The 27,056-nt window shown below is 39.5% G+C and overlaps 1 protein-coding gene across 1 annotated transcript in view; it reads left to right on the forward strand.

The window, feature by feature from the left end:
* myo10 (myosin X) overlaps positions 1–27,056 on the forward strand; it is a 289,282-nt gene that overhangs the window by 195,621 nt on the left and 66,605 nt on the right. The window contains exons 17-18 of the mRNA XM_034183772.1: positions 7,469–7,546; positions 22,985–23,109. Of these exons, the coding sequence (XP_034039663.1) occupies positions 7,469–7,546; positions 22,985–23,109 (203 nt within the window). The remainder of the gene's footprint in view (positions 1–7,468; positions 7,547–22,984; positions 23,110–27,056) is intronic.

Consider the following 27,056-nt stretch of genomic DNA (forward strand, 5'->3'; position numbering starts at 1 on the left):
GGTGTGCATATTCTCCCCGTGTTTGCGTTTCTCTGGGTGCTCTGGTTTCCTCCCACATCCAAAGACATGCAGGTTCGGTCGATTGGACTGTCTGTCAGTGTGCGAGTGGGTGTGGATGTGTTTGTTTGTCTGTTTGTGGCCATGTGACAGACTGGCGTCCTGTTCTGGATGTACTCCGCCTCACGTTCTATGATAGGCTCCAGCCCCCCGCGACCCTTAATTGGACTAAGCGGTTGAAGATGAGTGTGTGCGTATATATTAGGGCTGCAGGTATAAATTATTTTAGTAATCGAGTATTCTATCGATTATTCTGATTAATCGAGTAATCTGATAAAAAGTACTTTTGCATTTTTAAACAACATCAGTAGTCCAGAGTTCTCCCTAAGCAATGGCACAATGTCCCTGCGCCACCAAGCAGATTGTCAAATTTAGTGGATCACTTTCTGTTTTCCTGGGAAATGATTTTTTCATGTCTTAACAAGTTTTGGATCTTCCCCGGTGTCAGGAGCTCAGCCCTCCCCTGACACCGGACTGTAAGCGCAGGCGGTCGGTGTCATCCTCAGTCAGGCTGCACCTGAATGTGAGCACAGCGGTGCGACGATTTACCCAAACTGACTACAACAACTTACCCAAACTGACTACAACAACTTACCCAAACTGACTACAACAACTTACCCAAACTGACTCCAAACATGACTAAATGAAGTACTTTTATTTATTTTTGGAAATGTGCTCCATTCTCAATACAGTACATCAAGCACTTTCTCTCTCTCTCTCTCTCTCTCTCTCTCTCTCTCTCTCTCTCTCTCTCTCTCCCTCCCTCCCTCCCTCCGTCTGACTCGCTGTCTCTTCAGAATGCTGAAACAAAAAACAAGGGATGTTTAAGTACGTTTGTGAGTACTGGCAAGTTTTTTTTTTTTGGTGGGGGGGGGGGGGGGGGTGCATACAACGGACTCTGAACTTTAAGATCTGATGTTACGAGCCCTGACGAGGCAGCAGTGTGTCCCGCTTGTACGCCTGCAAAGGCGAGTGCTGTTTGCTTTTCGTGCACAGTTTTGAGAAGAGATTGCATTTCCAAAAATAAATAAAAGTACTTAATTTAGTCATATTTGGAGTTAGTTTTGCTTTAAATGCGCAGTAAGGCTATTTCAGATGATAAGCGTGGAACCGCTTTCACTTAAAATTTTACTCTTTTGTGTAGCATTGGAAAGCTGTAGCTTTTGATGCTACAGCTTTGCTGAGAGAGAACATAGAGAGGGCCGACTCCCACAAAATTATGTAATCTGGACACCATTTTGATTGTGTGTAACTGGGGCAGCTTGGCTGCTGCAGTGGAGTGAGGTTTTGTAAACAAAACGTCTCTTGAGTGTACTACAAGCTACTGTAATGCACTATTTGACTTTAGAACACAATAAACTACTATTACAAATGTTTATTTAAACAGATGTTATGATTGTGGAGTGTATAGAGTGGAAAATAAGGTGCTGCAAGTATATTATAACCTAGGCAGCCTGAGCTTTATATTTTTAGTTTTATATTTTATTTTTAGTTTTATATTTTCTGTTGTGTTTTTAATCAGGTTCTTTTTGTCTCTTTCTCTAAAATTGTATTATAGCAGTAATAGTTATTATTACTATTGTTGTTGTTGCTATTATTATTAATATATAAACAAAATAAATTTAAAAATGTTGCAAATTGTAATACATTTGACTTTTTAGGACAACAAACCCTGAACCATTATTATACAGAAAACAAATACACACAAACATGCTGACAGCTGCAACTGCTTAATGCTAACTTTAACATTGAAAAAGCCGTAGACATGCTAACTCGTTAGCATCGGCCCCCTTTTTTAAGTTATAAAATACATCTATCAACTGTTTCAGAAGACCATAACAGGTCGGCTTAACATAAAAAAGGTAAATATTTCTCACAGACATATGCTCTTTAGGGTTTTAGCGGGGGAAAAATAAGAAGCATTCAACGAAGCATTAGATCAAAGCACTGCTTCGACTGGTTCAAGGTTCAAAGCAAAGCCGCGCTACAGAAAAATTTATTACAGACCCTGCAGCTGGTCTGTAATCAATTTTTCTTCAGCAAAAAATTGATTACATGTAGAGAAATGATAATTTTCCTGACAAACACCCCCATAAACAACAGCCACTCTGAAGGACTGATAAGGGAATCGTTAAGCAAAAAAGTTATTGATGTCGGTGGATCGAATGCCACTTCCTTGTTTGCTTTAGTGTACTTGGTGCAATTGATAGCTGAACACTCAGTTCCTTTAGATCTTGATGTTTTTCTAATGTTGCTGGTATGATAGTTATGATCCATGGTCAAGAAAAATTAACATAAACAGAAACTTTTGTCTCTAATATGACTCAAGAGTGACACAAAGACTGCCATTGTGCGTCTATGGCAGCACCCAGTTACACACATTCAAAATGGTGGCCGGCGCTCCGCCAGTTACGATACAGCATATAGGAAGTCGGCCCTCTCTATGTTCTCTCTGATTAGCACACAGGCCTGGCATATGTACTACGTCATTAAACGAAGCTTCGAGGCACAGAATTTACCTTAAACATTTTTTGTAATTGAATTATTCGAGTTACTCGACTAATTGTTTCAGCCCTTATATATATATATATATATATATATATATATATATATATATATATATATATATATATATATATATATATATATATATATATATATATATATACAAGGTCCCGATGGCGGCTCGGAGCGTGGCGCGCGCCATTGTGGGCCGTCCTTAAAGCTGTAGTAACACTCCTTATTCTCTGTGAAGCCCGTAAAATTTTCACCGAAAGCCAGATAAATTTTTCGAATGGTTTCCAGCTGCTTGTCTCTAACAGTTTCTGAAAAAATTCTGATGGAAAAAAAGCCCAAATCATTCCGCCATTTCCTGTGATTGTTATGATGATTATAGATAGCAGTGATGATGGTGATGAATCACAGTGATGGGGATGGTGATTGACATGATGATCATAGATAGCAATGATGATTGTGATGAATCACAGTGATGGAGATGATGATTGTCATGATGATCATAGGTAGCAATGATGATTGTGATGAATCACAGTGATGGGGATGGTGATTGTCATGATGATCATAGATAACAATGATGATTGTGATGAATCACAGTGATGGGGATGGTGATTGTCATGATGATCATAGATAACAATGATGATTGTGATGAATCACAGTGATGGGGATGGTGATTGTCATGATGATCATAGATAGCAATGATGATTGTGATGAATCACAGTGATGGGGATGGTGATTGTCATGATGATCATAGATAGCAATGATGATTGTGATGAATCACAGTGATGGGGATGGTGATTGTCATGATGATCATAGATGGCAATGATGATTGTGATGAATCACAGTGATGGGGATGGTGATTGTCATGATGATCATAGATAGCAATGATGATGGTGATGAATCACAGTGATGGAGGTGATGATTGTCATGATGATAATTAGATAGCAGTGATGATGGTGATGAATCACAGTGATGGAGGTGATGATTGTCATGATGATAATTAGTTAGCAATGATGATGGTGATGAATCACAGTGATGGAGGTGATTATTGTCATGATGATAATTAGATAGCAATGATGATGGTGATGAATTACAGTGATGGAGATGATGATTGTCATGATGATAATTAGATAGCAATGATGATGGTGATGAATCACAGTGATGGAGGTGATGATTGTCATGATGATAATTAGATAGCAATGATGATGGTGATGAATCACAGTGATGGAGGTGATGATTGTCATGATGATAATTAGATAGCAATGATGATGGTGATGAATCACAGTGATGGAGGTGATGATTGTCATGATGATAATTAGATAGCAATGATGATGGTGATGAATCACAGTGATGGAGGTGATGATTGTCATGATGATAATTAGGTAGCAATGATGATGGTGATGAATCACAGTGATGTAGATGGTGATTGTCATGATGATAATTAGTTAGCAATGATGATGGTGATGAATCACAGTGATGGAGGTGGTGATTGTCATGATGATAATTAGATAGCAATGATGATGGTGATGAATTACAGTGATGGAGATGATGATTGTCATGATGATCATAGATAGCAATGATGATGGTGATGAATCATAGTGATGGAGATGGTGATTGTCATGATGATAATTAGATAGCAATGATGATGGTGATGAATCACAGTGATGGAGATGATGATTGTCATGATGATCATAGATTCCAGTGGTGATGGTGATGAATCACAGTGATGGAGATGATGATTGTGTTGATTATGGTCATGGTGATCATAGTAATGATCATGATGGTGATGGTTAGGATTGTCAGTATTGTAATTGCACCAAAGGGCCTCGGGGCCTATAGATGACTCCTTTATTCTTCTTTGTTTATGCTATGTGTTTATGCAGAAAAAAGAATATCAGTTGATATATCTGATATTAGAATCATCAAATACCGATATTAGTATCTGTCTTAAAAATCTTGTATCGGTCAAGTTCCAGTCAGCATCAGTTTTATTTTTAGCCCTATGTTTTAACTCTGTATTTTTAACTGGTGGCACACTGAGTAAGCTCATTACGACTGTACTCTCTGTAGTTCTTCTGATGGATGGAGACAAAGCAGCCTGTCCTCACAGAAAGGATCATATTACAGGTGGACAAATGTCTCATCCTTATGATCTCATCTTCATTGTTTTTGCCCCACCCCCTGAGGCCACTGGACACCTGTCAATCAACACACAAGACTGGTGTAGCTGTTAGACTATCAGACTTCAAAGTTTTGGCCAGTGGTGGGCACAGCTAACAAAAAAGTTAGCTTTGTAGCCTTTATAACGGTAAACCAATAAACCGCTAAAAAATGTAGTGAATGTTAAGGCTAACCGCTAACTTTTAGTATTGACTTGGTACACAGTTGGCTACTGATAAGCCAGTTTCGACTTTAAGCACTGCTGATGCTTCTTAGTAAAATCAAAGGCGATCACAAACCCCAAACGAACAATGAGCCAGATCTTCTGTCTTTATGCACCCCGCCTGCTGCTGTACAAAAAGTGTCATTTACTTTCCACATGCAACAACACAGACAGGGAGCAGGAGACATGAAATGCAAAGCACTTTTCACTCATGGTTTCACTTATAAACAAAATTAATGAATCTTCTTTCAATCACTGGTTGGTTGGTTAGTTGGTTTATTTATTTGTGTAAACAAACACACAAGTAACGTGTGTTGGTGTTCACAAATAAGGCATTTACAAAACTGAAAATACTGTTTGTGAAGTGTGATTCACAATGAATAGCAACTGATGATCACATGTTGGTCGCTATTCACACTTCCATTAAATACATGGCAGTATTCTATGCATTTTGATGGGGGAGGGGGTGAGTGAAAGGAGATTAATTTTTCCCATAATGCCTTTTGGCACATGTGTCTGTTAATGCTCAAACCTTCAGAATTAGTGCATTACTTTAAAAGATGTGTGTCATATTTTCACTTTGTAAAAATGAGAAAGTTGCGTTAATGTTGGTAAACTGTCCGGAATTAGTTTTGTTTATAAATGTTTCATTTTTGCGTTTCATGTCTCCTGCCCATTGTCTGTCATTGCATTAGTAGATAAACTGTGCCCACCACTGGTTTTGGGATTCATCAGGTGCTGCCCTTGTGGTTGATCTCAGGGTCTTTGGCTCTATTTTGACGGGCTGGACAGGTTGTTGGGTCATTGACTGTCTGAAGCGGCATCACAGCGGTTCGTCATCAGTTAATCAGATTGTGCCACGTCCCGATCTAGTGCAGTGACCAGATGCAAAGTCGCCACTGTGCTTGAAAGTAAACAGTACTCGCTGCACATGGATGTCAATCACTCCCACATATTTTGAACTTGTCCAAAAATCCAACTATTTTGGAGTAAAATTTGTTCAGTGATTCAAAAGATTTTAGGATATCCAATTCTTAATGATGTAAAAATTCTGTATCTTGGTGTGATAAAAGAAGATGTAATTATTCCAGAAGACTGGTATCTATGTAAAATACTACTTGTTGCTTGTAAAAAGGTGATTACCAAGAACTGGTACAAACCGGACTCTCCAAGCCTTAAACAATGGACAAACATAGTGCAAGAAATATTTTTAATGGAGAAGATGACCTTCACCCTGAGGAGAAGACTAACAAGTGCGCGAAATGTTCTCCAGCACAACACGGGGAAAGGATGCTGCCTCCGTGTGATTCACATTTAGATTACCAGAGACAAGTTATGCAATTTAAAGAGGATATGGTATACCCCCACACTGTTCTTTAAAATAAGTTAAAAAAAAAAGCAATAAATAAAGAGTGATAAAACAGTTCTCGCTCTCTCTCAAGTCCCACAAGTGGCACAGATTAGCCTCAGCAAGAGACGCATCACCATGGAAACTACATCTCTCCCGCCCCACTCAGAAAGGGGGAGTGGAGTTTGGAGGTTTTAAAGGCTTTGTTTGACTCCGGGGAGGCAGAGTGTTTTGGCTGCTCAGTGTTCGTTTCCGTTTGACTACGATCTGCAAAAAAAAAAAAAAAAAAAAACTCTGGTGGAAGAAGTGAGAAGCTATGAAGCACGGTGAGACCTGGTGCATGTTTCATTGGGCATGTGTTACGGCTGCATGCATGTGCACGCTTGTTACACAGACATTTTCTGTCCAGCGGAGGGTTTTTTAAGTGCACATGGACCAAGATTTGATGTTTCACTTTTGGCATCTTAAATCTGACGGATCTAATTTCAGAGAACTTAAAAGAAAATACTTCTGCTGTAAGACAAACTGTTAGTGATGTAAAGTGTACAATCACTGAAGTTATTAGTGTAATTTTAAAACATTCAGTGTTGAGATTTTTAGCAATTAAATATGTTATTATTCATTTGATGTATTTTTGGTGCGGAATTTTGCTCTGCTGTGCAATAATTTTTTTATGTTTATGGTTTACGTTTTTTTTTTAGTCATCACCTTATTCTGGAAGACAGACTTTCATGTATCAGTTATTATTGATTATTAATTGCATTATCTAATTGATTAATCTGATTGTTGTGCAAGTGATTATTTAGCATTGATAAATATTTTATCATTATATTAATTCTTTTTTTTATTCTAATTTCCTACATCTGGATAGTATAGTTTTTTGTTTTTTGTTTTTATCCAACAGAGTTTTTTTCTTTTTTTACATTTACAGTAAAGCAGATAATCTTCAGGTGCAGATGCTTTATGATGAACCTTTAATTTGTTCAGTGACTTATCTTATTAAGTCACTTATTATCAGTGGCTTAGATTTATCAGTTATTATAAATAGTTCTTGAGTTGTTTCCATAACTGATTAAATGAGAAGTGAAATCCTGAATTGATTAGTTAGGTTTCTAAATTTGGTTCCTGCACTGTTCCGTTCTTGCGTGGTCTGGCTCTTGGGTCAGATTGTGGAAACCAGTGACCTGGGCTCTTTGGTTGGTGAGGAAACACTTATTGAGCTGGACTTTACGGACGATGCTAAGGTGGGGCTGGTGGCCAAGAGGTTAGTGTGCTTGGTTTCAGTGTGGAAGGTTCCTATAGTTCAAACCTCACTTCTCCACATTTCTTCATGTAAAGTGAAGTTGCCTCAGGAACAGCATCTGGTGTTGTGCAAAATCAACATGCATACCTTGGCTCTGCTGTGGCGACGGTGCTGTGATCTTTGTGGAGTCAGTGGATGCTCTGATTACAGCACTTCAGAAGCTGAGTGAGGAATCAGAGTATCTGAATTTGAGGAGGTTCTGGATCAAAACTAAGATTCAGACATTTAACGAGCTCATGGATTCAGCCATCAGAGGTTTATCAATATGTGGTGAAAGAGTGAATATGTAGAGACATTCATTTATCTCATCAGTGACATATACAGTATGTCTGTGGGTCCTCGGCCTTTGAGATGGAGAGGCACCCGGGAAGACTTTGTGGAGTCATGAGGTCACTGGACGCAGGCGTGTAGTGATGCTGACATCTTTGCAGGAGATTGAAGGTCCACGTCTTTAGGGTTCTGGTGGGGCTTGTCTTGCTGAGATTTGGACTCTAACCACTGACCAAAGCCAACGACGGGATGTCTTTGGTACTGGGGTCCCTTCGGAATGTCCTTGTGAATATCTGCATGCTCTCAGACTTGACTTGTCTAAATTTTAAGTAGTTGGAATTTGAAGGTGCTGTAGCAATAATCGATTGATTGTTAATTGACTATTACATTTTCATCAACTATTCATTTTAAGTCATTTTTTTAATGTCTAAATTGTCTGAGTTCATCTTATTAAATGTGTATTATTTTCACTTTATTTTATTTTTTACTCTTCTCTATAATAATCTTGGTCTTTTGCAACCACTGATTAACATTTTTCAGTTTTTCAATCATGAAAATAAGCACGAGTTGCAACTTTAGAATTGAGTACAATGTTTTCCACGTTTCAGTGAAATCTGTTAATCCCAGAAATATTGAACAGAGTGCATTTAGACTTTCGTGAACTTTCATGAAATATTCTTGAAAAATAATTTGAATCCATGATTAACCAATATCATTTAGGGAATAATGGAAAGTGCAGCAAAAAGGGTTTAGGAGCCTTGTCTGCGTTACCAAGTAGGAAGTACAACTTTTGTCAGCAATCCCAAATTCTGAGTTTCCAGCTCTTTAAATGCAGCCTAAATTCGGTCTTTTGTTTTGTTTTGGGTCACCCGATGACACGGCCCATTAACTCTTCACTGCCACACGGAGGAAGACGTTGCATCAGAATTTTGGCTCTCTGTTGGAACTGTTTACACAGAGACTGCTACCTGCTGCTTTGGACTTTGAACTAACAGTCTTTTTCAAGACTTTTTTACTTTTTTTACTTTTTTACTTTTTTTTTACTTTTTCACCGTGCTCCAACGCCTAAAGAAGACCTCTAACAGTCGAAACATCGCGACGGAGCACTTTTATCAGCTAACTTTCATCAGCGTTGGCAAGCTAACTAGCTTGCTAACGCTTTCGTTTTTATTTTATTTTTTAGCACTGTTGTCGTGCGTTACCTGTGCTGCTCCACAGCCTGTCTAGTGGATTTTTATTTTATTTTAGCACCGTTGTCGTGCGTTTGCTGTTACCGTGTGTTACCTGTGCTGCTTCATGGCCTGTCTGGTGCCTTAACTAAAGCACTCCTGCTGCTGAATCACCTCTAAATTATTTACACATTATTCACTTTGCATGTTTTTAGGAATCCGCTAGGTTGCGTAGCTACTAGCTCTTAGCCGATTTAGCATGGCGGCTTCTCCTGTCTCTCCCGTACTTTTCTGCTCTGGGTGTGAAATGTTTAGTTATTCCTCAGCCTCCTTTAGCAGTAACGGTACTTGTAATAAGTGCAGCTTATTCGTAGCTTTGGAGGCCAGGCTGGGCGAATTGGAGACTCGGCTCCGCACCGTGGAAAATTCTACAGCTAGCCAGGCCCCTGTAGTCGGTGCGGACCAAGGTAGCTTAGCCGCCGTTAGTTCCCCCCTGGCAGATCCCGGGCAGTCGGGAAAGCAGGCTGACTGGGTGACTGTGAGGAGGAAGCGTAGCCCTAAACAGAAGCCCTGTGTACACCGTCAACCCGTTCACATCTCTAACCGTTTTTCCCCACTCGACGATACACTCGCCGAGGATCAAACTCTGGTTATTGGCGACTCTGTTTTGAGAAATGTGAAGTTAGCGACACCAGCAACCATTGTCAATTGTCTTCCGGGGGCCAGAGCAGGCGACATTGAAGGACATTTGAAATTGCTGGCTAAGGCTAAGCGTAAATTTGGTAAGATTGTAATTCACGTCGGCAGTAATGACACTCGGTTACGCCAATCGGAGGTCACTAAAATTAACATTAAATCGGTGTGTAACTTTGCAAAAACAATGTCGGACTCTGTTGTTTTCTCTGGGCCCCTCCCCAATCAGACCGGGAGTGACATGTTTAGCCGCATGTTCTCCTTGAATTGCTGGCTGTCTGAGTGGTGTCCAAAAAATGAGGTGGGCTTCATAGATAATTGGCAAAGCTTCTGGGGAAAACCTGGTCTTGTTAGGAGAGACGGCATCCATCCCACTTTGGATGGAGCAGCTCTCATTTCTAGAAATCTGGCCAATTTTCTTAAATCCTCCAAACTGTGACTGTCCAGCGTTGGGACCAGGAGGCAGAGCTGTGGTCTTATACACCTCTCTGCAGCTTCTCTCCCCCTGCCATCCCCTCATTACCCCATCCCCGTAGAGACGGTGCCTGCTCCCAGACCACCAATAACCAGCAAAAATCTATTTAAGAATAAAAATTCAAAAAGAAAAAATAATATAGCACCTTCAACTGCACCACAGACTAAAACAGTTAAATGTGGTCTATTAAACATTAGGTCTCTCTCTTCTAAGTCCCTGTTGGTAAATGATATAATAATTGATCAACGTATTGATTTATTCTGCCTAACAGAAACCTGGTTACAGCAGGATGAATATGTTAGTTTAAATGAGTCAACACCCCCGAGTCACACTAACTGTCAGAATGCTCGTAGCACGGGCCGGGGCGGAGGATTAGCAGCAATCTTCCATTCCAGCTTATTAATTAATCAAAAACCTAGACAGAGCTTTAATTCATTTGAAAGCTTGTCTCTTAGTCTTGTCCATCCAAATTGGAAGTCCCAAAAACCAGTTTTATTTGTTATTATCTATCGTCCACCTGGTCGTTACTGTGAGTTTCTCTGTGAATTTTCAGACCTTTTGTCTGACTTAGTGCTTAGCTCAGATAAGATAATTATAGTGGGCGATTTTAACATCCACACAGATGCTGAGAATGACAGCCTCAACACTGCATTTAATCTATTATTAGACTCTATTGGCTTTGCTCAAAATGTAAATGAGTCCACCCACCACTTTAATCATATCTTAGATCTTGTTCTGACTTATGGTATGGAAATTGAAGACTTAACAGTATTCCCTGAAAACTCCCTTCTGTCTGATCATTTTTTAATAACATTTACATTTACCCTGATGGACTACCCTGCAGTGGGGAATAAGTTTCATTACACTAGAAGTCTTTCAGAAAGCGCTGTAACTAGGTTTAAGGATATGATTCCTTCTTTATGTTCTCTAATGTCATATACCAACACAGAGCAGAGTAGCTACCTAAACTCTGTAAGGGAGTTAGAGTATCTCGTCAATAGTTTTACATCCTCATTGAAGACAACTTTGGATGCTGTAGCTCCTCTGAAAAAGAGAGCTTTAAATCAGAAGTGTCTGACTCCGTGGTATAACTCACAAACTCGTAGCTTAAAGCAGATGACCCGTAAGTTGGAGAGGAAATGGCGTCTCACTAATTTAGAAGATCTTCACTTAGCCTGGAAAAAGAGTTTGTTGCTCTATAAAAAAGCCCTCCGTAAAGCTAGGACATCTTTCTACTCATCACTAATTGAAGAAAATAAGAACAACCCCAGGTTTCTTTTCAGCACTGTAGCCAGGCTGACAAAGAGTCAGAGCTCTATTGAGCTGAGTATTCCATTAACTTTAACTAGTAATGACTTCATGACTTTCTTTGCTAACAAAATTTTGACTATTAGAGAAAAAATTACTCATAACCATCCCAAAGATGTATCGTTATCTTTGGCTGCTTTCAGTGATGCCGGTATTTGGTTAGACTCTTTCTCTCCGATTGTTCTGTCTGAGTTATTTTCATTAGTTACTTCATCCAAACCATCAACATGTTTATTAGACCCCATTCCTGCCAGGCTGCTCAAGGAAGTCCTACCATTATTTAATGCTTCAATCTTAAATATGATCAATCTATCTTTGTTAGTTGGCTATGTACCACAGGCTTTTAAGGTGGCAGTAATTAAACCATTACTTAAAAAGCCATCACTTGACCCAGCTATCTTAGCTAATTATAGGCCAATCTCCAACCTTCCTTTTCTCTCAAAGATTCTTGAGAGGGTAGTTGTAAAACAGCTAACTGATCACCTGCAGAGGAATGGTCTATTTGAAGAGTTTCAGTCAGGTTTTAGAATTCATCATAGTACAGAAACAGCATTAGTGAAGGTTACAAATGATCTTCTTATGGCTTCGGACAGTGGACTTATCTCTGTGCTTGTTCTGTTGGACCTCAGTGCTGCTTTTGATACTGTTGACCGTAAAATTTTATTACAGAGATTAGAGCATGTCATAGGTATTAAAGGCACTGCGCTGCGGTGGTTTGAATCATATTTGTCTAATAGATTACAGTTTGTTCATGTAAATGGGGAATCTTCTTCACAGACTAAAGTTAATTATGGAGTTCCACAAGGTTCTGTGCTAGGACCAATTTTATTCACTTTATACATGCTTCCCTTAGGCAGTATTATTAGACGGTATTGCTTAAATTTTCATTGTTACGCAGATGATACCCAGCTTTATCTATCCATGAAGCCAGAGGACACACACCAATTAGCTAAACTGCAGGATTGTCTTACAGACATAAAGACATGGATGACCTCTAATTTCCTGCTTTTAAACTCAGATAAAACTGAAGTTATTGTACTTGGCCCCACAAATCTTAGAAGCATGGTGTCTAACCAGATCTTTACTCTGGATGGCATTTCCCTGACCTCTAGTAATACTGTGAGAAATCTTGGAGTCATTTTTGATCAGGATATGTCATTCAAAGCGCATATTAAACAAATATGTAGGACTGCCTTTTTGCATTTACGCAATATCTCTAAAATCAGAAAGGTCTTGTCTCAGAGTGATGCTGAAAAACTAATTCATGCATTTATTTCCTCTAGGCTGGACTATTGTAATTCATTATTATCAGGTTGTCCTAAAAGTTCCCTAAAAAGCCTTCAGTTAATTCAAAATGCTGCAGCTAGAGTACTGACGGGGACTAGCAGGAGAGAGCATATTTCACCCGTGTTGGCCTCTCTTCATTGGCTTCCTGTTAATTCTAGAATAGAATTTAAAATTCTTCTTCTTACTTATAAGGTTTTGAATAATCAGGTCCCATCTTATCTTAGGGACCTCGTAGTACCATATTACCCCATTAGAGCGCTTCGCTCTCAGACTGCAGGCTTACTTGTAGTTCCTAGGGTTTGTAAGAGTAGAATGGGAGGCAGAGCCTTCAGCTTTCAGGCTCCTCTCCTGTGGAACCAGCTCCCAATTCAGATCAGGGAGACAGATACCCTCTCTACTTTTAAGATTAGGCTTAAAACTTTCCTTTTCGCTAAGGCTTATAGTTAGGGCTGGATCAGGTGACCCTGGACCATCCCTTGGTTATGCTGCTTTAGACGTAGACTGTGGGGGGGTTCCCATGATGCACTGTTTCTTTCTCTTTTTGCTCTGTATGCATCACTCTGCATTTAATCATTAGTGATCGATCTCTGCCCCCCTCCACAGCATGTCTTTTTCCTGGTTCTTTCCCTCAGCCCCAACCAGTCTCAGCAGAAGACTGCCCCTCCCTGAGCCTGGTTCTGCTGGAGGTTTCTTCCTGTTAAAAGGGAGTTTTTCCTTCCCACTGTAGCCAAGTGCTTGCTCACAGGGGGTCGTTTTGACCGTTGGGGTTTTTCATAATTATTGTATGGCCTTGCCTTACAATATAAAGCGCCTTGGGGCAACTGTTTGTTGTGATTTGGCGCTATATAAAAAAAAAGTTGATTGATTGAAAGTTGTCTTTAATCTCTCTCTGCCTTATGACATCACAGGGGCATGTCGACCCAATGCTGCCTTCAAAACCCTTATGTATGGAGTAACTGTGTGTGTGAGTTTACTTCGGAGAGCTTTTAAAATATGTTTATGTAATCTGAGTCATCAACTACTTAGCCAATAGGCTCACTTTATCTTTTGGGCTAAATGAAATCGTCAAAGACGTTTTGCTGAAGTGCAGCACTGCTAACTTAACTAATTGTACATAAAATTTGAATGTTACATGTAGCTGTTTCTGTGTAGGCTCTCAGTTGCCCAGGTGGTTTCCATAGTAGAGAAGCTTGAATCTTCGACTGGACTGGGTTACATGTAGCAGTAATGTCTTGTTAAAAATTAATTAAAAGCATTTTCAACATTAGCAACATTGGTGTTTCACCAATCTCTTTCCTCACAATTTTCTGAGGAAATTTTCCAGCCCGATGTAGCTTTCAAGGCATTTTTCCGGAACTAGAGGTTGGAATCTCTGAACTTCCAAGGGTTGTGGCGTTAACAAAAACTGTCATTTATTTTTTTGTCATTTAGTTAATTTCCCAAACTTTTCTCGTGCAACACTGAAAAGAACTGAAACAATCATGAGTCACTGAACTGACCATGCTGCATTTAATGACACAAAATTTGCGTGTCACTGACATTCTCTCCACCAAACTTTAGCAAAATCCATCTGCTCCTATTGCACAAACAAACAGACAGGACCGGTCACATGACCTCCGCTCTCCTCTGTCTGTTAGTGGAGATAACGAGGTAACTGCTTAGTAATGACATATAAATTTACACATGATTTCTCATGGGGCTGTCGGCTGATTGGATGATAAAAGGTAATTTATTTTGTGTGACTTTGTGATTTATGCCAGTAAACAGATTTTATTTGATCAAAGCATGCTACAAAGGAAACTTTGTTCTGGAATCGATCCTTTGTATAAGGGGACTAAAATGAGAAATCATGTTATTTATAATGTTTAATGTCCACTGTAACATTTGGCATTGTGTTGGTTTTGGGGGTGGAAGAACGTATCATCCCTCATTGATTAAACTTAGGCGGGTTGTTGGGAGTTGTGATCCTGTTTGTGAGTATTTGCCTCCAAGGGCGCAGTTTAGAACTAGAAATTGGGGGGGGGACAAAATGCGAGGCCCGCAGGGCTGAAGCCCATAGGCCGGGGGTCTGGGGGCCGCTGTAGGCCTCCAGAAGCCAACGGTTTCAAGGTAAGCTCAGATGCATTCTGAGCATCCAGATCAGTAATTTTAATGTTTTGAGAAGACCATAAAGTGGACACCATGTGACTTATGCAATTTGAAACTGTGGATATAAGTACTTTAATCTGACAATTGCCAGCATTGATTTTATTAACATCCTGGTGTAAATAAGGTATCACCACATGTGTAGAACTCAAAAAGAATGATAGGTTGAGTTTTCATTTAAAAAAAAAACAACTGCATTGTGGTAAAATGTATTCATAAACATGAAAGAACAGGCTCTTATTATTAACTATCACATACTGTATTTTTTTTCCTCAAGATTTGTTTTTGCATAAGTTTGAAAAAACAACAGATCATAAGTTTAGGATAAATTACTTATCATGAATTTAATTTTCGAAGTGGCAATAATGACAACACTCATACTGAACATAATTTCGCTTGCATAGACTGATTTTGGAGATCAAACAATAATTGCAGATGGGCTTTCTGAGGTCCCAGATAGCTTTTCTGATTTCCTTTTCTAACTTTCAGAATTTAGTAAATTAGCATATGGTCCATTGATACTTATGTGTAGACACTAGTCCCTAGCGGCAACTATTTTTGGTTTCAAATCGGCAAATGCAGTCCCAGAAAATTCTGAATGTGACATACAAGAAACAGGTGTTGTAAACAAGTCAATGCTGCTAAAAATACAAACTTGCAGAAACAAAGATATTATTCTGACATGGTTTTGCACATACGACTGACATGGTTTGCACATAAGACTGGCATAGCATGTTTCAAGTACACACATATATGTCAGAAGGCGGGGGGGACATACCATATTCTGTCCCCTCTGGTTGAAAAGGTGGGGGGACATGTCCCCCCTATCCCCCACCAAATTGTTTGCCTCCACAGTGGATTTAGTCAGCGTAGGTTGTTTGTTGCTTCATTGTGTTGAGTTTTTCTATAGAGCTGCAGTACCTCAGCAGGTTCTCCAAAAACCCACTGGAACTCTCCTCCCGGCTTGAGGATCAGGGGTTTAAGGCGGATTTGTTTCCATCTTTGAGCAGAAACATTGTTCCTTGGATTCTGACCTGACTGAGTTAATTCCTGACATCTCCACATTCAGAATCTGGATTTGTGACAAAGGTGGACAGAATAGTCTGGGCTCTACGTGCTCATGCAGCCTTTCACAAAACATTTAATATGGAACTCTACATTTTATGAATATTTAACATCCTGCAAGTTTAGTGGCAGTGCAGTTGATTATACAATCGTGTTCAGAATAATAGTAGTGCTATGTGACTAAAAAGATTAATCCAGGTTTTGAGTATATTTCTTATTGTTACATTGGAAACAAGGTACCAATAGATTCAGTAGATTCTCACAAATCCAACAAGACCAAGCTCTTAAGGCTATGAAATTGCGCTATTAGTAAAAAAAAGTAGAAAAGGGGGTGTTCACAATAATAGTAGTGTGGCATTCAGTCAGTGAGTTCGTCAGTTTTGTGGAACAAACAGGTGTGAATCAGGTGTCCCCTATTTAAGGATGAAGCCAGCACCTGTTGAACATGCTTTTCTCTTTGAAAGCCTGAGGAAAATGGGACATTCAAGACATTGTTCAGAAGAACAGCGTAGTTTGATTAAAATGTTGATTGGAGAGGGGTAAACTTATATGCAGGTGCAAAACATTATAGGCTGTTCATCTACAAAAAACCAGAGACACATGGAAGAAAATGGAAAACAACCATCAAAATGGATAGAAGAATAACCAGAATGGCAAAGGCTCATCCATTGATCAGCTCCACGATGATCAAAGACAGTCTGGAGTTACCTGTAAATGCTGTGACAGTTAGAAGACGCCTGTGTGAAGCTAATTTATTTGCAAGAATCCCCCGCAAAGTCCCTCTGTTAAATAAAAGACATGTGCAGAAGAGGTTACAATTTGCCAAAGAACACATCAACTGGCCTAAAGAGAAATGGAGGAATATTTTGTGGACTGATGAGAGTAAAATTGTTCTTTTTGGGTCCAAGGGCCGCAGACAGTTTGTGAGACGACCCCCAAACTCTGAATTCAAGCCACAGTTCACAGTGAAGACAGTGAAGCATGGTGGTGCAAGCATCATGATATGGGCATGTTTCTCCTACTATGGTGTTGGGCCTATATATCGCATACCAGGTATCATGGATCAGTTTGGATATGTCAAAATACTTGAAGAGGTCATGTTGCCTTATGCTGAAGAGGACATACTCTTGAAATATGTGTTTCAACAAGACAATGACCCCAAGCACACTAGTAAACAAGCAAAATCTTGGTTCCAAACCAACAAAATTAAGGTTTTGAAGTGGCCTGCCCAATCCCCGGACCTAAATCCAATTGAGAACTTGTGGGGTGACATCAAAAAAGCTGTTTCTGAAGCAAAACCAAGAAATGTGAATGAATTGTGAAATGTTGTTAAAGAATCTTGGAGTGGAATAACAGCTGAAAGGTGCCACATGTTGGTTGACTCCATGCCTTGCAGATGTGAAGAAATCATGAAAAACTGTGGTTATACAACTAAATACTAGTTTAGTGATTCTCAGGATTGCTAAAAAAGCAGTTTGAACATAATAGTTTTGAGTTTGTAGCGTCAACAGCAGATGCTACTATTATTGTGAACACCCCCTTTTCTACTTTTTTACTAATAGCCCAGTTTCATAGCCTTAAGAGTGTGAATATCATGAATGCTTGGTCTTGTTGGATTTGTGAGAATCTACTGAATCTACTGGTACCTTGTTTCCCATGTAACAATAAGAAATATACTCAAAACCTGGATTAATCTTTTTAGTCACATAGCACTTATTCTGAACACGACTGTATATTCTCAATGAAGCAGTTAAAGAGTCACAGACTGTTTTGACAAACAACAAATAATTTATGTAAACAGCAAAGATCAGCAGTCATCTGCATTTCAACGTTCGCTGAAAGCAGATCAGAGCAAAGACACTGTGCATCTCTCTCCGCTCTGGTTTAAAGAATATAAACTCCATCCAATTGTTTCATTAAAAAAATCTTGAGTTGTTTCAGTGTCCATAGATGCTGATACATTCACAAGTTGTTTTAACTTGGACATTTTAAAAAGCACTTTGGTGTTACAAATATTACAACATAAATGTCATTTTTCTGTCTATTATTCCTGCTTTCGATTCATCTAAAACCACTCAAAGTTGGTTAAAATAGGGCTTGCCAGTAACATTTTAGAAGTATAATTCTCTCCCCTCAGCCCCAACCAGTCCCAGCAGAAGACTGCCCCTCCCTGAGCCTGGTTCTGCTGGAGGTTTCTTCCTGTTAAAAGGGAGTTTTTCCTTCCCACTGTTGCCATGTGCCTGATCACAGGGGGTCGTTTTGACCATTGGGGTTTTTCTGTAATTATTGTATGGCTTTTGCCTTACAATATAAAGCGCCTTGGGGCAACTGTTTGTTGTGATTTGGCGCTATATAAATAAAATTGATTTGATTTGATAAAACCTTATAGCTTTGACTCTAGCTAGAACCCTGACGCAGACAAACATCGGACACTGAGTGTCCACGTGCGAGTTACATGTATCACTGCCAGTTGTGCAGAACGCCACTGCAGGTTTTCTGCAAACTAATGTTATTTATTTCACTGTCATTCCTGAGTAGAAATGACTCTAAATGAAAAGAAAATAATTCATTGTTATTGTGTGTGTGTGTGTGTGTGTGCGCGCGCGCGCATGCGTGTGTGCGTCTGTCTTACTCTGTTTACTACGCAGATCATTCTCTATAGTGAGAGATGTCACTGTACCACTTTTTCATGTCTGATACCGATAGCAATATTGGAACTTTCAGTATCTGCTGATACTGATACCAGTTTGATAGTGTCTTAAAACAACTGTCTTAATTAGATTTTTATGTACTATGCAAACCTAGCCATCTAACAAAACATCAACTCAGAATGTGAAAGAATTATTATATTCCCCTTAAAGTAGACCTGCATTGAAATAAATGCAGTCAGATCTTTGGACCAAAAAATGACTTATATTTACACATAAGATCCTTCTGAATGTAGTAAAGTAAATCTGCAAGCCCAGATCTGTCAATCAACTGAGAAATCTTCATTTAAAAATGACAAATTTACAGCTAAAATTTAGCCCTCCGCAAAACTGTCATCACATCCGGGACGCTGCCAAGACGTCAGAAAGAAGACCCTATCCCAGCATGCATTGCATGCGCCAACTTTAATTTGTGGATTTACGTCAGTTTGCATCTGCACCTTTTTATTGTCTTATATGGAAGGATCTACTTTTTTAAAACTTCATATTGTCTTGCTGCACATTTGGTGAGTACACATTTCTTTTATTTGTGCTTGAAAATTATTTTGGGGGACTTTTTCATACGCCCGTTTGATTGAGTGGTGTCGCATTGAAAATCTGCTGTCTTTCGCCTCCGGTGTTACCGTCGCGGGGTACGGAGGCAAGACCCGCAAAGAATCCAAGTCATTAAAAAGATATAAACATCTCTCAGTGGCCATGGAGCTCTGCGGCTCCGATTACCGAGATGTGTGGCGCTGCGGAAAGTCTGTCCTTGCAGCAACAGGTGTTACCGGCCACTCGCATCAAAACAGCAAGCGTAGTCTCTGGACTTGTTGCCAAGTTGGCCGCACCTCCATTCAGTAGACAGAGAGGTGATGCGGCTGCACAGCAGATACGGGGGTGTGAGTGGCCCGCTTCGGCGGTTACCGAGCACGCAGACTTAGTAAGCGCAGTGGAGGCAGAGAGCGAGGCGACGGGGAAGAACGGCGCCCGCTGTTGATGTCGCTCACCGCTGATCTGAGCATGCAGAGCTGTATCTCACATTCATTGCAGCTTACTTTTGGATGCTGAAACCAGGACTTGTATAACAGTAACATTATTAACAGATAAAATCAATTTCAATGCGGGATTGGACTGAAGGCACGAGCGCTCCGTCTTCTGCCAAACGTCACTGCAATGTCCCGGATGTACAAACAGTTTTCGCTGAGGGCCAAATTTTAGCTGCAAATTGGTCATTTTTAAATGAAGATTTCTCCGCTGAATTACAAATTTGGGCTTGCAGATTTACTTTACTGCATTTATAAGGGTCTTGTAAATACATATCAGCTATTTCTTTCTGAGATCTGACCACATTTATTTCAATGCAGGTCTACTTTAAGGAAAATGTGCATAATCCACAGCTTTAGTCAGATGTGCAATAGAAGACTCAGACTGGATCAGATCTCCCCCACCCATCCTTGATATCCTATCCAGTAACTTTGGCCAATATTTTGGCCGATTGCCAACTTCTCTAAAATGCAGCATGTCAGGATTGAAGGAAGGTGAAACTTTGGCTTTTTGTTCTGTGAGCTGCTGAGAGAAGCCTGAAACTGATCACAAAGAAGAGAAACCATTTCACTGTGAAATCTTATTCACTGAAGAAGAAAAAGGGAGAAGAAGAAGAATCGGAACAAAAAGAGGAAACGATGGCAAAGCAAGGCGGGGGGCCGAGGGCATCTTCCTGACACTGCTTGCCTTTGTACGGCTGCAGCCTGAATGTATGCAAATGAGAGTTATGCTAATGAGGTGTGAGTGGCCGGTGGCGGTTAAAGAGCGTCATTCACGAAAGCTGTGGTTTCTGAATTGGCCTCACTTGCAACGGCACATCAGCAAGCTACCAGAGGAGATGAGCTGCGAATAAAGACCGCATTAAACGCACAGATGAAAGCACCCTCTTCTTCTGCGACTCCAACGCCCACGGGGTCATGGGGTCAGAGGAGATCCCGAGAAAATGGCTTTCTGTCAGTGCACTGCTCAAAGTCACAGTGGCGTCTCAGTGCCCGGCGTGTTTGTTTCTGCTAGTTTGTTGTGGTTGTGCGCACGTCTCTCTCTGAGACACGTACGAGTCCAGTGTTGTGAGTGAGAGGCATGCAGCGTGGTGAGCGCGTCCACCGGTGTGGACGTTTAAAGGGACAGACGCGTGGTATGGCTCAGCTGCTGACGTGCTGCATCCACTCAAGGAATGAGACAAATTCAGAAACTTAAACTCTTCATAGTCAAAGACAAAAACAGACCGTTTAAAATGAAGTGCGCTCAACATGCCACAACATAAAGATACAAGTAAATATACACCTGTCTGTAATGGTGTTTTTGACTTCTGTGTGATGTCAGTATGAAGTCATTCATACCAATCAGTCACAAATAGTATGCTTATCAGTATATGCTTTTGATCATCCATCTGGGCTTCTTTGTTGTTGAAATGTACCAAAAAATAATGTGTTTTGCAAACCATGTTTTCTTGACCTTTGACCAAACTACTCTAAAATCTACTCACCTCTAGATATCCACAAGTAATATATCCACCAAGTTTGATCCATCTGGGCTTCTTGGCTGTTTTTCAGACTGTTTTCCTTGATTTTATCCAAATGGCTTTAAAATCTGATTCAGTTCACTGCACTCCAGTCATCATCTATCTCAGTGACAGATATCTGAAGCTTTTGTACAACAATTATTTCCACATAAATTCAGCATTATTTCATCATAAAAGAGGGAGGACCAATCAGAGCACCCCAGTAGCACGTCTGAGTCTGACGTGCTGCTGCTGCACCTACGTCATTTTGGAGCATCAGTAGTAATTCAGCAATTATCACCTTGTTCCTGCTTCTGCTTACTTACTTTAGAATGATTTAAGAGGTTTTACTTTGTCATTTGATGGTTAATAATCACATTATTCCCCTTGTTCGCTTTGGGTGTAGAGAGTCAGACTCAGTCAGTCTCAGACACATGCAGTGAAGGCAGGGCGGACCAATTTTTAGAGGGGACCATTTTAGTGGCCATTTAAATTTAACATTGAAAACCCCATTTAATGTATATTTTACATTATGTCTTAATGGAACTTTTAACCAATCACTCATATTTGAAAGTGAGGTGCACTCACTATCACCTGACAAAGTTTGTAAGTTGGATTGTGGATTTTGTGGACATTTGAATTTAATTTTGAAAGCCCATTTGGTGTATATTTTGCATTATATTGCAGTCAAAAGTGCCTCAGTCACTCTTAATGAGAGTGACTGAGGGACACCACCACCAAAATTGGACAGAGGTTCCAATTTTATGCCTGTTTGTCTGTCTTCCAGTTATCAGTCGGAAACCAAGTGCCAAAAAGCAAAGACAAATTGTGCATTGCAAAGATAACCAATGTCCTGTGAAAATTATCTGAAAAAGAATTCAGAAACCGAAAAAGTTAAAAACAAATAAAAAAAAACAAAAGAAAAAAAAGAAAAACCTGACAACACCATAAAAAAAACTTTGATTCAAGAGTGTGACCGAAATACATACTCTTGACATTTGAGGACATCTAATTTAGCTGATGAAAAGTCACTTCTAACAGCACTGTGACCTTGAAAAATTGTTCCAAGGTAAAATTCACTGGAATTGGAAACTAGTGTTGGCGGAGGTATGCGTTCTAGTTTTTGTGTGTGTGTGTGTGTGTGTGTGTGTGTGTGTGTGTATGTATATATATATATATATATATATATATATATATATATATATATATATATATACATATATAGCTGGGGTACCCGGCGCTGCCCAGGTTAACCTGTTTTAGACATAAGCCAAATTCCAATCATTTTAATCAAAACAATTGCCCAACATTTGTTTTTGTAATGCTGATGCCTTATAAACACATATACAGTGCTGAATCTGCCTGGTCATACCCACAGCCAGCTATTTTGGTGGTAATTGTCAGTTCAACTTTTAAAAAAAATGGTACCAGTTTGTTCCCCATGTCATGATTCAGAATATACATAGTTTTTAGGGCTACATATTATAGTTTGGGAGTTTATCGCACATGGTACAACACTGGTCTTACATACTGTAAATAGCTATTTTGGGGGTAATTTTCAGTTCAACTTTAAAAAAAAATGGTACCAGTTTGTTCTCCATGTCATGAGGATTCAGAATATATATATATATATATATATATATATATGAAACAGGGCGCATGTTAACATTTCAGGCATTTTGAAGCCAAATTCCCAGTGTGTCTTTACTGAGGTTTGATTCTCTGTTCACAGATGCCTGACCAGTTTGACCAGACTGTGGTTCTCAACCAGCTCAGATATTCTGGCATGTTGGAGACGGTGAAGATCCGACGAACTGGCTTCCCCATCCGGAGATCTTTCCAGGACTTTTGCTCCAGGTTTGTGTTGGCTAGTTTTTCCCACTTTGGCATTTGGGAAGCTGTGCTGCTTCCTTGAATCTCTGCAGGATTGATTTAGCTTCAGATACCAACAGAAACTGTTTTGATGCACTCTGGTTGTTTCGCTGGGTAAAATTAGGCAGATCCCTAATGAGCAGTTGCCTCGTAGAGCAGGTGGCTCAGTGTGATAATGAGTTGGACTGACAGTATGTAGACCTGGTGTCCTTGGACAGAACACTTCACCTGCATTAGTCTCAGGCTTTGTTCAGTCTGCCACTCACTGTACACATTATACACACCGAGTGATCAGATGTGATCTGTGTGTCCAGTTGGCAATCCGCATTTTCCATCTTATCCATATCAGATGCTAAAGTGATCACGTAGCACCCAGCAGGGCATGTGAGTGGAACTGGAGCTGGCGTGGAATGGCATATTTGGAAAAACCCAGAGTATCACCTTATTCGCTTGTTTGGGCTCTCTCCCCCCTAAAAATCTGTCCTTCACTGCGCATGCGTCATTTCGGAGCTCATCTGGCGTCATTTCAGTGCGTCAGCAGCAATTCACTGATTATCACCTCCAGTCATCATCTATCTCAGCGACAGATGTCTGAAGCTTTTGTACAACAATCGTTTCCACATAAATTCAGCACGGAGGACGTGATCAGAGCACAGCAGCAACACGAGCTGCTAGTGCCTGCATCAGGGTTCACCAATCCTGTTCCTGGAGGGCACCTACCCTGCATGTTTTCTAACTCTGCCTGTTCCACTCCACACAATTAATGCTATCAGGTGTGCTCAGCCAATGAAGAGCTGGAAAACACCACTTTTAAAAAATCTGGTGTGACTTTAGTAGGTAGATGTGGAAATTTCAGAGCGTCAGTAACGACGCGCCAATTATCGCTTCGTTTCTGCTTCAGTCTGACTTTAGAATGATTTAAGAGGTTTTACTTTGTCATCTGATGGTGAATATTCACATTAATCCATTTGATCACTTTGGGTGTAGAGAGTCAGACTCGTGCTGCTGTGGTCCCAAATGACGCATGCGCAGTGAAGGCAGGGCGGACCAATTTTTAGGGGGGTCCGTTCAGTCTGCAACACCGGTACCAGACACTCTCACACCATGCACTTTCTCTGCTCAGTCCTTCCACATCCTTTGTGTTTGATCATGACTTTCACTCTCCACTTTTTTGGATGTGATTTTATAGGTTATCACATTTTCTAGACTGTATGTTGCATTTTTCTTTTTTAAATAGTTTAGGAGGCCCTGCAACTTATACTCTGGTGCAATTTGGATACCAAAAAAAAAAAAATTATTATTATTATATTGAATATTTATACAGGACTTTCCCAGGACTCAAATCACAAAACCCCAAATCCTGTCTCAGATGTCTGTCTCAGATTTTACGGTCTAGCTGCTAACCTATAAAATTGTTCATGGACTGGCACCTTCTTACCTGGTCGATTTGGTGAAGCCCTACATACCAGCCTGGGTTCTCTGGTTGCAGGATGCGGGACTACTGTGTGTTCCTAGGGTGAAGAAGTCAGCAGGTCTTCTCTTATCGTGCACCCGTTCTATGGAACAGTCTCCCTATGACCGTGATGCACTCAGATTCCATGGACATTTTTAAGTCAAGAATAAATATATTTTACTCTTTCTTCTGAATATTTTTTATTTTTTTAATGTTTTTTTCTTTTACTTGTGTCTTGTCTATTTGAATCTTTTAATTTGCTCACTTATTTTAAATTTGATTTTGAACTGTTTTGTGTGAGGAGCCATGGGGCAACTTTTATTGTGATTTGGCGTGTAGAAATTGATTAAATTGAATTGATAAAGAGCTGATAATCAAGAAAAAGGCGTGACTTATACTCCAGTGCGACATAAACTCCAAAAAATACAGGTGTGTGTGTGTGTGTGTGTGTGTGTGTGTGTGTGTGTGTGTGTGTGTGTGTGTGTGTGTGTGTGTGTGTGTGTGTGTGTGTGTGTGTGTGTGTGTGTGTGTGTGTGTGTGTGAAAACAGCACTTAACTATGACCTCATGTCGAACATTTTTTCTGTTTTGGAGCGAGCAGTAAGGGAGTTCATTGGAGCAATAATTTCGTCAGACGAGATGAAATATCTTAGTCAGGGACCATTTCTTTCATGATGAAAGTGAGACGGTGGCTGTACTATGTCAGTGTTCTAAAACACAGACGAAGACGAAATTAACATGCATTATTTTTGTTGACAAAAAATGAGACTAAAATGTTTTGCATGAAATAAATACTGAAATAAAATCACTCTCCATTTTCATCAACAAGCTCTTAGGTTTTGAAAATGTTTTCAAAATGTGTCGCATTCAGCAGAGTTCACGCTGATTTACGCCGTCCTGATGCAGAATCATCAAGGCTGGATGTAACATATAAAATGTACCGCATTTAAGAATGCACAGGACATTCAAAATGTTCAAAAAATGTTTTTTAAAATAATGTTGTCTCTGTTTTGTCCTCCAGGAGGGGGGCAGTGGGGTCATCCTGCCGTGTGTTTGAGCATAGATCTGTAAAGACCACTAGAGCAGACATCAGTGTCCAGAAAGTTAACTTACATTAATTTTTTTAACAAACAGGAACCGAAAAACCAAAAGATTTGTGTTTAATGACTGTGCATTTAAGAAGACAGTGGCACTAATTACATGACGTCATGTTACGAGTCAAAAAAATAAATAATAATAAATGTGCTGTAGAGTAAATCCATCTGACAGTTTACATTAACACTAACTGTTTCACGGTGTTAAAGTTTCTGATCAGCTGTGTGAGACTCAGATTAAAGTTACCGTGTGTTAGTTTACATTGACACTAATTGTCTCACAGTGTTAAAATTTCTGATCAGCGGTCTGAAGCTCAGCTTAAAGTTACTGTGTGTTAGTTTAGTATAGAATGTGAAGTACCTCAAGGTTCAATTCTGGGACCATTATTGTTTATAATATATATTAATGATTTTGCATCTGTTTCCACTACTGCATTCCCTTGCTGATACTATTCTTTTTATTTCCAGCAAAGATATTGATAGTTTGATCAGTACTTTAAATTATGATCTATGTAATTATTCAACCTAGTTCAACTAGATTATCGTTAAATAGAAAAAGTCTTAATTTTATGTTATTTGCTGGCAATAAAAAAAGTAATCATGGTGTAATGAAAATTTGCATTGATAATGAAATAATATCAAGGGTCTTATCTATATGTTTTTTGGGTGTGTGGATAGATGAGAAACTGTCATATTGATCATGTTTGTAAAAAAAAAAAAAAAAAAAACCAAGTCAATAGGAATCATAACTAAAATAAGATATTTAGTGCATCACAAATGTCTTTTAACATTATATTATAGTTTAGTTTATCCATATATAAGTTATTGTAATATTGTATGGGGAAGTACCTTTGCAACTTATATAAACAAAATATTTCTTCTACAGAAAAAAATTTGCTCGAATAGCTACTCATTCAAAACCCTGTGCTCCAAGTGCACCTCCGTTTTTTAAATTGCAGCTCTTAAATATTTTCCATATAAATATTTTCTTGACCTGTACATTTGTTTTCAGAGCTCTGTGATATTAAGTGGCCTTCCTTCATTAAATATTATTTTGTGCATAACCATCAAATTCATAATTATCCGACCAGGCAGGCTGCACATTTGCATTTACCTTTGCATAGAGCATCACATCAGATATCATGGCATTAAATCTTGGAATGATAATGTACATCTTGTGAATCCATCTATCACCCTATATACGTATAAACGTGGACTAAAAGTGAAGATTCTGCAGGAATATTTACAATGATTTGTTATTGTTATTGTTTATCAACATGTTTATTAGACCCCATTCCTACCAGGCTGCTCAAAGAAGCCCTACCATTATTTAATGCTTCGATCTTAAATATGATCAATCTATCTTTGTTAGTTGGCTATGTACCA

Source organism: Thalassophryne amazonica, chromosome 12 (assembly GCF_902500255.1).
Source record: "Thalassophryne amazonica chromosome 12, fThaAma1.1, whole genome shotgun sequence".
NCBI lineage: Eukaryota > Metazoa > Chordata > Actinopteri > Batrachoidiformes > Batrachoididae > Thalassophryne > Thalassophryne amazonica.